Below are 13680 nucleotides of genomic sequence, written 5' to 3'. Positions count from 1 at the left end.
AATCATTGGCCATGAAATTCGCTACTAGTGATACTGGTAGCGAATTATGACACGTGACAGTTTGGTAAAAAATACTGTTCGCGTGATATTTATGTAAATTTTTTTATAAAACATGACATTTTGGTAACAAATCCCAAAAGTAAGTTTGGGGACTGTATAGCCTGCATAATAAAAAAATTATACTAATATAGAGAGAGATAAAAAAGATGACAGAAATACACGTTTTATAAGGATAGAAATTGAATTATAAATCGAGTTAATACCAATATGATAATAAATATGTATTTCTTGAAGAAGAAAAAAAACACAGCTATTTAACATTTCACAGGAATGTTCATTTTATTTTATTTTACAATGAATGCCTCCTTCAAACTGCGAAAGCTCTTATTATTAATCTCAATAATTTCACAAATATTTGACTAAATAGAAAGTCCTAAACATGAACATCAAAACAAAAAAAGCCTGCCAACACAGGGAGCCTACTAGCCTAGCTTTGAAGACAAGGCACACTGTTCAAGGCCGAGTGGTAGTAATAAACTAATAAATAAGCAAAAACATCTCTGCTGCAGTCTTCAGTGCAGGCCGTGACACAAGCCTGTATTTTGCATTTTGCAAGAGGCCACACTTCCATTCCTGCACTTCATGAGCCTTCGCACGGTTGAGCGCACTTGAGATATACAACACAACTATACACTTCCTTATTTTTATTTATATATTTTTGTTGAACAAACAGCAAAACAAAACAGGAGCTTGTTGGTTACAATTCTGATTATGATTATTTAATAAATGCCGAACTTGTACTCATACTGTCATGATAAGGGTCACCACCTCCGATGCATATTTTGCATTAAATATATCCATGTTCGAATGGATGGAAGATATGTTTAATATGATATTAGAGTGAGCCCTTTGTGGAGGTCTGAGACCCATGAAGCTGTAGAAGCAGTGAGTTGCCAACCACGAAGATGGAGCTCAGAGCCATCAGTCCTCCTGCGATTAAATATCGAGGGTGACAAACAGAAAAGAACCGTTCCTTCGCTGACATAGAATATACATTCGAAAACACGATACGGTAGGCGCAAAAAATATATGAAGGTAAATAGAGTACAATATAAAAATAGAGCCTTATTTACCTCGTTATTATATGAAAAGAAACGAGCGGTACAATGTTGCTCACCTGAAAGTGAAGGTGTCATAGCAAAGTCGAATTGGGGAAGTAACACGCCAGCAGCAATGGGAATGGCAACAGCATTGTAGGCTACTGCCCAAGACAAATTTTGGTACACTTTTGCCATTGTTGTCTGTGCAAGGTCTAGTGCATCGACAACCTGTCAATTAAAAAGTCAGTAAACTAATACGATGGAGAACAATAAGGTGGCTTAGCAAACATGCGCAGTATTAAAAGAATATCCTTTATTACCAAAAAAAAAAAAAAGAGTATCCTTATGATTGTGGAAGAAGACATTTCTATACTTTTGAGCAACAATTTAAATTTTTGAAGCTCCAGTTCCATCAAAAGGCATAAAATATGGACAGAAAAAAGAAACATATGGGAGTTATGTACCAAGAGAGCGAAGGTCAGCGCAAAAAGTGTCACATTTTAAGCCAAAGTATGGCAAAGCGAATTAGGCCAAGCCACGTGAAGGCAAACGGTAATTTAACCATAAATAAATCATCCCCACCAAACATATCTTACAACACCATACACCTTGCTTGAATATAGCATTACACGAGGTCGTAGCATGGCATATTTGTGTATCTTCCAAAAGAATACAAATGATGTGGCCTGCCTCTCTTCCTCCTATTTCATCATCTCTCCAGTAATAGAAGGTAACAAGCAAAACATTCAAAATATATATATATATATATATATATATATATATATATTTCAGTACCCATTCCTTGCGGAAGAAAATCAAGGGTTGGAATGACTGGGCGTAAAGGGCACCTAGCTTGATGGGCGCTTTACCTCTCCACGTCAAAGCAACCTCCTCGATCACAAATGGAAATGGTACACCCAGACATATATATATATATATATATAAAAGAACTGATTTCATTCATAAAAAAGAATTATATATCACATAATTGTTGTATCAGACAGGCAGATCACTTCAAAGCAATTTCAAAACAATGGCGTAAAAAAAAAGGATGGTACAACCGAGGCAGCATTCAGAAATGACATACTTGTGAAATTTTGTTCCCCAGAAGTATAATGGATGCTGCATCCGAGGCAGCATTCTCTTGTGCTTCATTCTGCAGAGCAATCCCAACATCCGCTACAGCCAAAGAGGGTGCATCATTTATCCCATCACCTACCTTACAGAAGGGGAGAAAAAATAATGTCTTAGTAAAATGCCATTTTTCACAAGCGCCCCTCCCCTCAAAAAAATTTTAAGAAAAAAGAAATTCACAGTACTACTCTAATAGTGAAAGAATTTTTTAGTGTGGGTTTCTTCCATGGCCATTTTATTCAATTAAGAGAAAGCATAAATATCTTAGCAACTTTGTAAAGAAAAATAAAACAAAATCCAATTGTTTAGTGTTACCAATACAAGCAATATTGAAGACCAAATTCACTGCCATTTTATGGACTAAGTGCACCTTTTATCATAGCGTGATTCTCTATTTAGCCAAGGTCAATACCCAATATAGAGAGAGTTCCAAAGACAGAGCAGGTGGGAGAAAAGAGGGGGCGGGGGGATTGACTAAGTATAGCTTGTTGGACCCTATGCTAACATAGCTGTCATCATACCATCGCAACATTATATCCAGCAGCTTTCAGAGATGAAATAAATCCAGATTTCTGCTGTGGAGACAAAGATGCTTTGACAAAATCACTTTCAATTCCAACTGTTTTTGCTATTGTTGCAACTGCTTCTTCCCTGTCTCCGGATAAGAGGGCCATTTTAATCCCCTTCTGCTTGAGCCTTCCAATCAAGGTAAAAAAGTCAGCCAGAAAAACACACATTCGGCAATAATAAAAGAGCTTACTTGAATTTGGCAAATACTCCCAATAAATAAAGTAAATATAGTAAACACATCCAGCATGTAGCGTACGTTTCAATGGTTAAACTTTAGCAACTACAACTAGTCCTAAATCCTAATGGAAAAGAATGGTGGCAACCAATTACTACATTTCTTTCCCATCTCAAACATCTGTCTAACCTTATTACAAATGAATATGATAATGTGCATTGTGAACTCAGAATAATGCCATAAAACTTTCTAAACCTTTTTGTAAAGAACTATTTCAACTTAAAAGCTTAAGCTATTGGGTGAGAGTACATAATGATTTTATATTTCTCTAACACGCCTTCTCACATGAAAGTCCATTGGGCTTGAAGGGTGGATGAAGCATCACGACCAGCCTACCTGTGCGAAGAAATTCCATAATACTTAATTATTTATTAACTGAATGGAGACAATAAGGATCGAACTCGTGACCACTTGATTACAGAGGTTGGCTCTGATACCATGTAAAGAATTATTTCACCCAAAAACTTAAGATGTTAGGTGAGGCTACATTAATAATTTTATATTTTTCTAACACTTTCCCAAGAGGAATAGGCAGTCAGAACAAAACCACATGCATATATAAAAAGTGGGCATAAGCACAAAAAAGTGAATTCTTGGTAAAAATATTTCCAGTTTAGGAATAATTAATTGCTCATGTAGTTAATTAAGTCAATAAGTAGTTACTCATTAATCACATACTGAACATCATTAAGCAGTTGGGATGTTCCAAGATTATAGGAATATTTTTATCAGATTTCTTTCTAGCAATTTTACCAGGAACTAATAAAATGGGTAAGTAAGAGAAGGGTATGACACGGTGTTAGTTTTGAGTTTCAAATGAAGGCTAAGCCTACATGGAAAAAAAGAAGAAGCAATACCCCTGTTTCCGAAGGAAGGAAGTGAGGTGAGCCAACTTTAAATATGGTTCAGAAGTAGCAGTAGTATTATTTTCCTAAAATGATGAGAATGGCATAGGAGGAGCCCAAAACCCTTTACAAAGGATATTTTCATCAATGGGTCAAGCAACAAACCACAATAAGTGGACTGACACCACATCTGAACCAAAACCTTAAGACTCAAGTTGTATGAGTCTTTTTTGCACTTATATGGTACTCACTTGGAACATTTCTAATCGGTGTGAGACTTCATCACTACTCACACTTGATTATTTCCAACAAATGAGTGTGTTGTGTATTGAGGACACAAATATAGCAAAATAAACATACCTCATTACAGTAGATTGAGCATCATCGCGCACAATGTCAGATATGGAAATAGCACCCATGATGCCTTCTCCTTCACGTCCAACATAGACAACAGTTTTTGAATACTTTGAAGATGTTGTATTCGACGAATGATTCATCAAATTTTGTTCCAGATTCATCAAATCAGATGGGCTCATTTTTGTGTGGAAGCGTTCATGAACCCATTCTAAAGATCCAACTGCAACCAAACGCCCATCTATTTCTGCCATGGTTCCAAAACCTGGTTCAACTAACTGCCTTTTTGTTACTGGAAGGACCAGCTCCAACGACTCAGCTTTATTGACAATAGCCTTTGCTATTGGATGAGATGCTGTTTTCTCAACGGCAGCAGCAATCTGAAGAATTTCTGACTGTCTATAATCAATAGAGCCTATGGCAGACACAACTGGTTTACCTCTGGTGAGGGTTCCTGTCTGAAAGTTTAGTGTTAGTCAATCTTCCTTTTTTTAGAGAGAAATGTTAGTCAATCTTCAAAGTTGGAATAGTGAACCGAATTTTTTTAATAATTAATATTGTTTATTAATCCACTCGTATATCTTAAACTACCCACACTTGATGAGATGATCTCTATACGTCATATCCTTTGCCATCAAATACATGGCTTTTTGGTTGAAAATCACTTTTTTTTTCCTTCTATTTTTAATACTCCCAATTCACTTTTGTAAAAAATAATTTTAATAAATTCAATTGCTGAATTACAAGTTATTATCATGTTGATCTTAAACTGCCAAATTTTAGACAAAAATAATTACGTAATCAAATATTTAATTTCTGATATTCAAAAAGTATAAAAAAAAAAAAATCACTCCCTGTTAAACACGACTAGCAAGTGTAGGGTCGAGGCAATCCTTGCTATTCAAAAAGTATATTTTTAATTAATTTTAAGAAAAAAATTATCGAAGATTAATGTGAAATTGGATAACTTGGATATGTACGATGCAAACTTTCAACAAACAGTGTTTTCTTTTAAGAAATTCTCCTACCAAAGTCATTAATTGGTTTAAGATTGATTTTGATTTAAACCGTGTCAATCCTGACCCTGTTACACACTCATACACATGGTAGCATATATATGTTTTTGTACAGCGCATAAGGGGGATAGAGTCATAGAGATAAATAGTCTATGATCATGGAATTTACCTTGTCTAGAGCAATATAATTTATACTTGCCAAGCGTTCCAGCACATCCCCTCCTCTAATAAGAAGTCCTTTCCTTGCCCCTGGTCATTTGCCAAGACGTATTATGCCTATTGAATGATTTAGTTAAAAAAAGATTAAACTATTAAGTGAGATTACATTAATGACTTTATATTTCTCTAATACACTCCTTCACACAAGAGTCTATTGGCCTTGAAAGGTGGAAGATGCATCATTCTCATCCTACTTGTACTAAGAAACTTCACAATATCTAATTATTAGAATGGGGGTGGTGAGGATCAAACATGTGACACTAAAGAACCATTTCAACCAAAAAGCTTAAATTGTTAGGTGAAGCTACATTAATAGCTTTATATTTCTCTAACAAAAACGATAGAAGATACTAAAAACACCAAACCAGGTTGCCAGGCAGTAATATGCTTTACAATAAAATTTCACAAATTCAAGTGTATAAGAGAAGACACCTTATGCCCGATTAAGATACAACTACTACTACTTCTTATTGCAACAGTTGTGATTCTTGTATTGGGTAACATGTTTAGAGAACCACAGGTGACCGTGAGTGCCATATAGTAAAATGGAAGAACTAAAAATAATGAAAGAAATAAATAATAAAGAAAGGGAAAATGGAAAATGAAACAAGAACAAATTACTCGGTGTCAACCAATTTTTCAAGGAAGAGAAAAATTGATAAAATGATTCAATATTGAGCAGTAAGCAGGTTTTTCATTACAAGAGCAATGTATTCACTGTTCAAGTAAATTTAAGCAACATTTATCTAAGTTTGCAAAATGCAGAAAACATAAGTAACGTACCAAGTGATGTGCCAACCAGGATCGCTGTGGGTGTGGCAAGACCCAGAGCACAAGGACAAGAAACAACCTACAAAGGGGCAAAGACAATTGGTAAAAAATAACCTCAAAAGTAAATTGCAAACACCAACATTATTTGTTGTCCTGCGCCAAAATTTCCATTTTTTCAGGAACGATGCAAAACTTGCTTTCATGCACTCATTTCTGTGACCCTACTTTTCTCTTTCTCTTTTGATCACTCTATTGCAATTGAATGATACAGTCAGTTTCAGATAGATAACATTACAAATACTAGCACCATGTCTGCAATTTGACTCATGCGAAGAGTTCAAATTGAAGGCTGTTTGCAATGACTGAAGAATTTTAAGATAAAGGGCATGCAAGGTTTTGTCCAGCATGTCCTAATCAACAACAGAAGCCGATAGCCAGTAAAAAGGGAGCACTCCATGCTCAGGAGATAGGGTAAAAAAAGTCAATAAGGACATGCAAGCAGTTTTAACCGCAAACTTGAACCACATATTATAAGTCCGGTGACCCTGAGTTTAAAATCACTCACCAAAACATCTACAGAGAGTTTTAAGCTCAAAAGCAAAGGATCTCCTTCTGGGCCCGCAATATCATTGAGCAAAACATCAGGAAATATGTGTGATCCAATAAAATACCTGGAGATAAACGCAACAAGTTTGTCAAAGGTAATGGGTAAGATGACCCATACATGAAGTTTTTTACTTGGGAAAATTAAATGTGCATAATAATCATGAATCTTATGACAAGATTCTAAGCAGCACAGGGGCACTACATGGGCACAGGACACAAAATAATTAATAATAGTCAGTATAGGTCATAGTAAATTAATAGTAGTCATGACTCTCAAATAAAGCGCACCATTTAGAATCAGTTGCGCAAATCATAACCATATCAACTAAAAAATTAGTATAGAAATACATGTAGTTACCAGAATGCAAATGTTGCCGCTGACAGAGTCATTACACTGTATACAAATGGCCCCGCTATTGAATCTGCAAGCCTTTGTACAGGTGCTTCACGTGATTGAGCATCCTCAACCTAAAGTTTACAAGATAAAGCTGTAACACTGCAGAAACTTTTTCTACAAATGTTTGATTTCCATAATCGCAAGTCAATGGATTTATCAGCGATTTAATCTAAAAAAAGTCCAGAGAAACATTAAGTATAGGATGCAATAATTCTAAAAATTAAATGAAGCAAAGCAATTACACAATATGTACTTTAGCACTACATTGTCCTGTAAAACTATAACAATTAGGGCTGCATGAAATCACATTCTTAACTGGGAAAAACACTGAAAAACTAGATCATCTCATTGACATTATATAGCATCTCACCACTAAGCCATTACAGAAGATGGTATACTAACCATGCGTACAATCTTGGATATCATTGTGTTGGAGCCAGTTGAAGAAGCTTCAATCCTTAAAGGACCATCCTGGAATAGAAATTTGTTTGGCCAATGAAAAAGATTAATAACTTCACTCCCAATCAAAGGTGGAAAAATCATAATCACATATGTGCTCCACATGTTAATTTAGCGAGACAGCACAAAAATCAATATCAATTTCAAGTCCTACCCAATTTATAGTTCCTGCTGAAACTGGGAGGCCTTCCTCCTTAAACACAGGAAGTGATTCTCCTGTAAGCATGGATTCATCCACAACGCTTCTTCCGGAAATGACCCTTCCCTGCCAAGGAATTTTTAACATTAGCAAGTAATATCATGTGAACCAATAAGTTTCTGATAGGTATCAACAAACACAGCAAGTAATTGAACAAAGCAAGAGGAAATCTGATATTGATATGGAAACTTGTGACAGTATAATTGATCAAAATGGTATAAGATAACAGAAACAGGGGTGGGAATTTAAGGGAAAATTCAGAAAAGAGACAGAAAATTAAGATACGTCTAGAGCAATTGAGAGGCTCTAGTCTCTCCCGGTCCAAATCCAGCCCAAGGTTTCAGATCATTTTCCACCAGTGCCCCTACTCGCTTGCCCCATTCCCTCCAATTCACTAACCGTTTCCAGCTCACCCACTTTTGGAATATTCTATATCAACAAACCATTTGCTGATTCAGCACATGCTATCAGCCTCCTATAACTCTTTCTTGTGTACCCCTTAATGGGATGAACTGTATCAGTTTCACCACATACTCTATCTTAAATCATGAAGGGAAACCTTCCAGTTTAAAGCATAAAGATTTGAATGACTGTTTTCTACCACAATGTTATTGTTATAGGCCACTGATGGCAGATTGGTCACCTTAATTGAGCATTTGGCACAAACTTAATACGCACAATCAATATAGGCACTTCAGATGCCTTTAAACCTTAATTCAGGTACCATGCATATAGCTTTAAAGGTTTCAATTAACATAAACAGGATTTCATTATCAATCAGAAAGGCTTACATCTATAGGAATAGTTTCTCCAGGCAACACCAACACTGAGTCACCAACTCGAATATCATCAGTTGGGACTTCAACACAAATTGCATCAGAGCAAAGCACACTGTCAGTAGATGGTGAACCTTCTGACGAAGTAATCACAAGTCTTGACTGCGTAGATATCAGTGACTGGCAAAACATCCACCAAAGTGAAATCGTGTAAGACTAATTATACCTATAATAAAATATGACTGTACACATAAAATAACACATTTTACAGCAAAACTATAATTTGATGCTTAATGCTCATATAAGCCACTTTTTCTTATAACCAATGTTCCAGTTTTTGGATTATTCATTTTTCTAGAAACAATAATTGACCACAAAATGGAAGAAAGTGAAAGTTAAAATAAGATTTGACTTCTAAATAGAAAAATATTATTGTCTTATCTATGAGGTAACCTGCAAAGGCAATTTAATCATCAAAAGGAACATATTCTTAGATCAAAAGTCTATTTGACAATGTTGGAGCCGTTAGGTTTCCGAAGTCTTAAGTGTCACCAACTCTGTTTATGACATATTATCAAACAGAGCCCTAAAAAATGTGTAACAATTTGATCTTGTAAACACAAAATTAATTCCATATAGCAAATAACAAGGTATAGAAATCCATGTAGAAAATAAAATTTAAAGAACATAGTCTGACAGAGATCACAAATAAAAGAAAAGTTTTACATTTAGGAAAAGAGATCAATCGTGATTTTTCAATAAACAATAAATTTTCAATCGAAATAAGGATGCAGAGAAGATGAAAGAACCAAAGATTTAAAAAAAAAATGGTCCAAAAAGGACTACGAACACAAAAGAGATGAATCACGTTGCAACTTACAAGAAGTTCATTCATATCACTAGATGCCTGAATCCTCGCCTTTTCCTCCAGAGAACGTCCAAGAAGCACGAAACCAAGAAGCATGACCTGCATGCTAAAAGACACAATCCTTACATGAGGAGCTTATTACCAACATGAATGTAAGAAGTGCCAGTAAGACAACAAATAGCATATTTTGTGAAAGCAAGAGGTTATTAAATCTAAACAAACAAAATCCAAAGTCAAGATGAGTCGTAGCTTGTTCTTTCTTGGCTTAAGGTAGCAAATTCTCCAATGACAAATATTAGGATATTGGAAAGTAAAGAAAGTCACCGGTTCATCAAAGAATGATGCATCCCATGCCAGCCCAGGGTTAAGTAGTGAGATCTACAGAATAGATGAAGCTCGAATCAACACCACATAAACAAAAAATTAGACGTCTTGTAGCTTAATGCAGCACTAAAATCCCAGAGAGAATCTCACCGAACTGATGATGAAAGCAGCTATGGAACCAAATCCCACAAGAGAGTTCATATTTGGCGATCCCTTCTTAAATGCGTTCAGCCCATCAAAGAGTAACTCTGCGACATTTTGGTGAGTCTAGCATGGTAAGAAAATTGTAACACTACAATTGACTCCAATTATTTAGGACCGTATCCTCGAACTAACAAGACTACAAACATGAAACAAAATATTCATCGAATTTATAAATGTATTAATAATTAAAAGAGTTTGGTTAACTTGTGCCCTTTAAAAAATAAAAAATACAAAACTTTCAATTTTTCAGAATGGCGGGTCAGGTGCCAGAATTGAACTTATAACCACAAAAGAGCCTCTCGATCTAGACACATTAGTCAAAAATAGAAACTTTTAACAAATATATATATATATATATATATATATGGCAAAATGATTTGTAATGTGACTGCATATAAACATTGGTGCGGTTATCTAAAAACTACGTCGTTTTGGATGAGAAAAAGGAAGTTCATTAATTATAGAAAAAGAAAACATTATATTTATTTCCATCTTTATATATTTATGATTCTCCATGTTTAATGCTTTATATTTATTTCTACTTTTGTATGGTTATGATTTTTTAAATTTAATGCTTTCAGACTATAAAACGACGTAGTTTTGTATGACTGCACCAATCCTTAGGTGCAGTCACTGTACATCCGCTAAACCCCATATATATATATATATATATATATATATATATATATAGGTAGGATCATTTGATATCATTTGATACTGGTGTCAGATTTAAAGATTGACACCTCCTCTGAGAGCTGTTAGATAAAAAATGATCAACGACTCTGATTTGTAAGCATGTGACACCGTTGATCTTTTTTGATCTAACGGCTCTCAGAGGAGGTGTCAAACTTCAAATTTGACACCGGTGTCAAAGGATTCTACCTCACATATATAATAGAGGAAAGTTATATTTACAACTTATTTTCGTTTACATCTTACAACCATATTTTAACCGTTGATTTTCGCCAATCAACAGTTATCATTTATTGCGAATTAATAATTAATTGATGAGTTTGATTGACAAAAATAATAACCGTTGATTGACAGAAATCAACAGTTAAGATATTGTTGTAAGAGGTTGTAAATAAAGATAAGTTGTAAGTATAATCTTGCTCTATTTCATGTCTTGAAAGTATTAAAATTAGAGGAAGGTTATACTTACAACTTTTTTTTTTACAACCTCTTACAACCATATTTTAATACTGTTGATTTCCTCCAATCAACAGTTATCATTTATTGTGAATTAATAATTAATTAATGAATTTAATTTGCGAAAATCATAACCGTTGATTGACGGAAATCAACGGTGTTAAGATATGGTGGTAAGAAGTTGTAAAAAAAAAGTTGTAAGTATAACCTTTCTCCTAAAATTATCTAATAATCTTTTTAAAATTAATTAAAACAATTTAAAGAAGAGTCATAAATGCTATTTTCCTTTCTTTAACATCTACACTAAGGAAATACATTAACAAAACCTAATTAAAAAAAGAAATATGAGGAGGCCTTTTATACTTCAAAAGATGTTGTTGCTACATATCAACAAGGGAAGAGAGAGACAAACTAACCTCGTCCCGGTCCCAATAGAGCGCCCAAAGATAACCCACCTTTCACGTATGAATTATGAAGTATTTTCCAAAGCGGTCCTACAGATAGAAAAGGCAAGTTAGGTTTGAGTACTTTAATTTGGTTACAAATTGAGCTTATCACTTGGTTTATTTGCGTTGAAGCAAAATTGCAGCTGAATAGCGAATAACGAATATCATCGCATATTTGACTAGAGCATTACCATGACCAATGTGAATCCCCAAAGAGTGAAAAATATGCGAAGCATGAGATCCACAGCACAATGCCACCAAAGTCCAAGCGAAAGCGACGCGGTTTCGACTCTTGGCGACTAGTTCCTCCTTCTTCTTCACCAACTCCTTCCACTTCCTCACATTTTCTGCCACTCCCAAACCCGACGCCCTCCTCTTTGTCGGAAACCCGCAATCGCTCAATCTCCGAGCAAGGCTTTCCGCGACGCTCGCCGGTTCCTCCTCGTTCCGTCTCAACTTAACGGCGGCTGTCTCGGTCAACATGTTGACCACGGCCGAGTCGACTCGGTCGTCAGCGGACAAGATGTGTTTGACTCGGGAGACGCACGCGCCGCACATCATTCCGGTGACATCGAGTAGAACCGGCGAGTCTTTATTCTGTTCCCGGACTTGAAGAAGATCTGATTCCGGTGAGCTAATCTCAGTTCCAAAGCAGTTTGAAACGACGAAATTTGGCCAAAACTTTTCCCGGCGGTGGCGGTTGCGGTTGCGACGTCGTTTTGGCGGAAGCAGAGAAACGAAGTGGACATCGTGATTGGCTGTGGAAACGAAGCAGAGCTTCGGTTGCGGAGAGAGAGAAAGCCTTAGCAGATGAGTTGCCATCATCGGAAAGAAGAGAAGGAGTTGTGAACCACGAAATTTTCATGTTACCCTCTAATTTCTCATAAGGCAGAGGCGTTCGTTGAATATTTCAAAGACTTCCAATCAAAACGAGACACGTGTCTCGTGTAAGATTGCGTCTGGAGGCTAATAAATTTTACAATGTATTATTCTCTTTATTTTAAAATAGGGAAAATTTCATTTTCACGTGATTTTGTATTTTATTATTTAATATCTTGTGATTTTAAACTTATAACTTAGATTTATTGTGCTGAAGTAATTTATCATTTAATCCTCTATGGTTTTAAATTTTCACTTAGACTCTTGTGGTTACAAAAATTTCCACTTAAACTCCCTTGTGGTTTAATAAATATACATTTTAAAAAAATATTTAAAATAATTTTTCTCTTTTTTATTTTATATCCTCATGTAATGCATTTATGGTTTGAAAAATATTTTAAGTTATTTATTTTGAAATTAATTTATAAATTATCTTAAAAAATATTATTTTAAAAATATATTTGAAATTAAAAAGATTATTTAAGATGAAATTAAAAAATATTATTTAAGATAAATTAAATATGTATTATCAAAATAAGATATTTAATTTCTTTAGATAATTTAATAATGATACCTGGTAAAAAATAGATAAAATAAAAATATTTGATTTGAATTTATTTTCTTGATAAAAATAAGTAAAATTTTTTAAAAATTATTTAAAAAAATATATATTTTTGTAACAAGGAGTCTAAGTGAGAATTTGAAACCACGAGAGGTTAAATGATAAATTATTTAAGCACAATGAATCTAAGTGATAAGTTAAAACCACGGGAGGTCAATTATAAATCACAAAACCAAAGGGATGAAAATGAAGTTTTCCCTTTAAAACACTAATTTAATTTATTTATTTTTTCATTTAGTTTCATTTTTTTTTTTGGATAAATGAGTGTGTAAATGGGCCGTGGGGCTTATCAAGGACTCAAGACTTTGTTTGCTTTAAGCTTAGCTTGACCTAACATGTCCAGCTTAAGCTTTAAAAAAAAATTGTTTAACAAACAGGCTCAAGCCTAATTTAATGTGGCTTGCCTTGAAAGCTTATGAACTGACTTGATATATTATTATAATAATAATAACTAGTATTTATCTTTTTAAATGACATAAAATTGTGTCATTTTAATCAAAATTATAG

The 13680-nt window shown here is 34.6% G+C and overlaps 1 protein-coding gene across 2 annotated transcripts; it reads right to left on the bottom strand.

Moving 5' to 3' along the window:
- Positions 1–313: 313 nt before the first annotated feature.
- On the bottom strand, positions 314–12529 carry LOC133317058 (copper-transporting ATPase PAA2, chloroplastic). Of its 2 annotated transcripts, XM_061518852.1 has the most exons (17): positions 11864–12529; positions 11643–11720; positions 10024–10121; positions 9874–9927; positions 9562–9648; positions 8697–8861; positions 7861–7971; positions 7650–7718; positions 7209–7318; positions 6810–6915; positions 6257–6323; positions 5424–5503; positions 4245–4696; positions 2756–2930; positions 2188–2319; positions 1178–1328; positions 314–990 (listed from the first exon to the last, which is right to left on the bottom strand). In XM_061518852.1, the coding sequence occupies exons 1-17, from the start codon at positions 12495–12497 to the stop codon at positions 896–898; spliced, it is 2664 nt and encodes an 887-aa protein (XP_061374836.1). In that variant the 5' UTR covers positions 12498–12529; the 3' UTR covers positions 314–895. The 2 variants fall into 2 exon arrangements, with proteins under 2 accessions (XP_061374836.1, XP_061374837.1); XM_061518853.1 differs by lacking the exon at positions 7650–7718.
- Positions 12530–13680: the final 1151 nt, after the last annotated feature.

The sequence above is a fragment of the Gastrolobium bilobum genome, unplaced genomic scaffold (genome assembly GCF_033153095.1).
Source record: "Gastrolobium bilobum isolate Gb01-03AN ecotype WA unplaced genomic scaffold, APGP_CSIRO_Gbil_v1 utg5255, whole genome shotgun sequence".
In the NCBI taxonomy this organism is placed as follows: domain Eukaryota; kingdom Viridiplantae; phylum Streptophyta; class Magnoliopsida; order Fabales; family Fabaceae; genus Gastrolobium; species Gastrolobium bilobum.
This window is presented reverse-complemented; position numbering and strand designations above follow the sequence as displayed.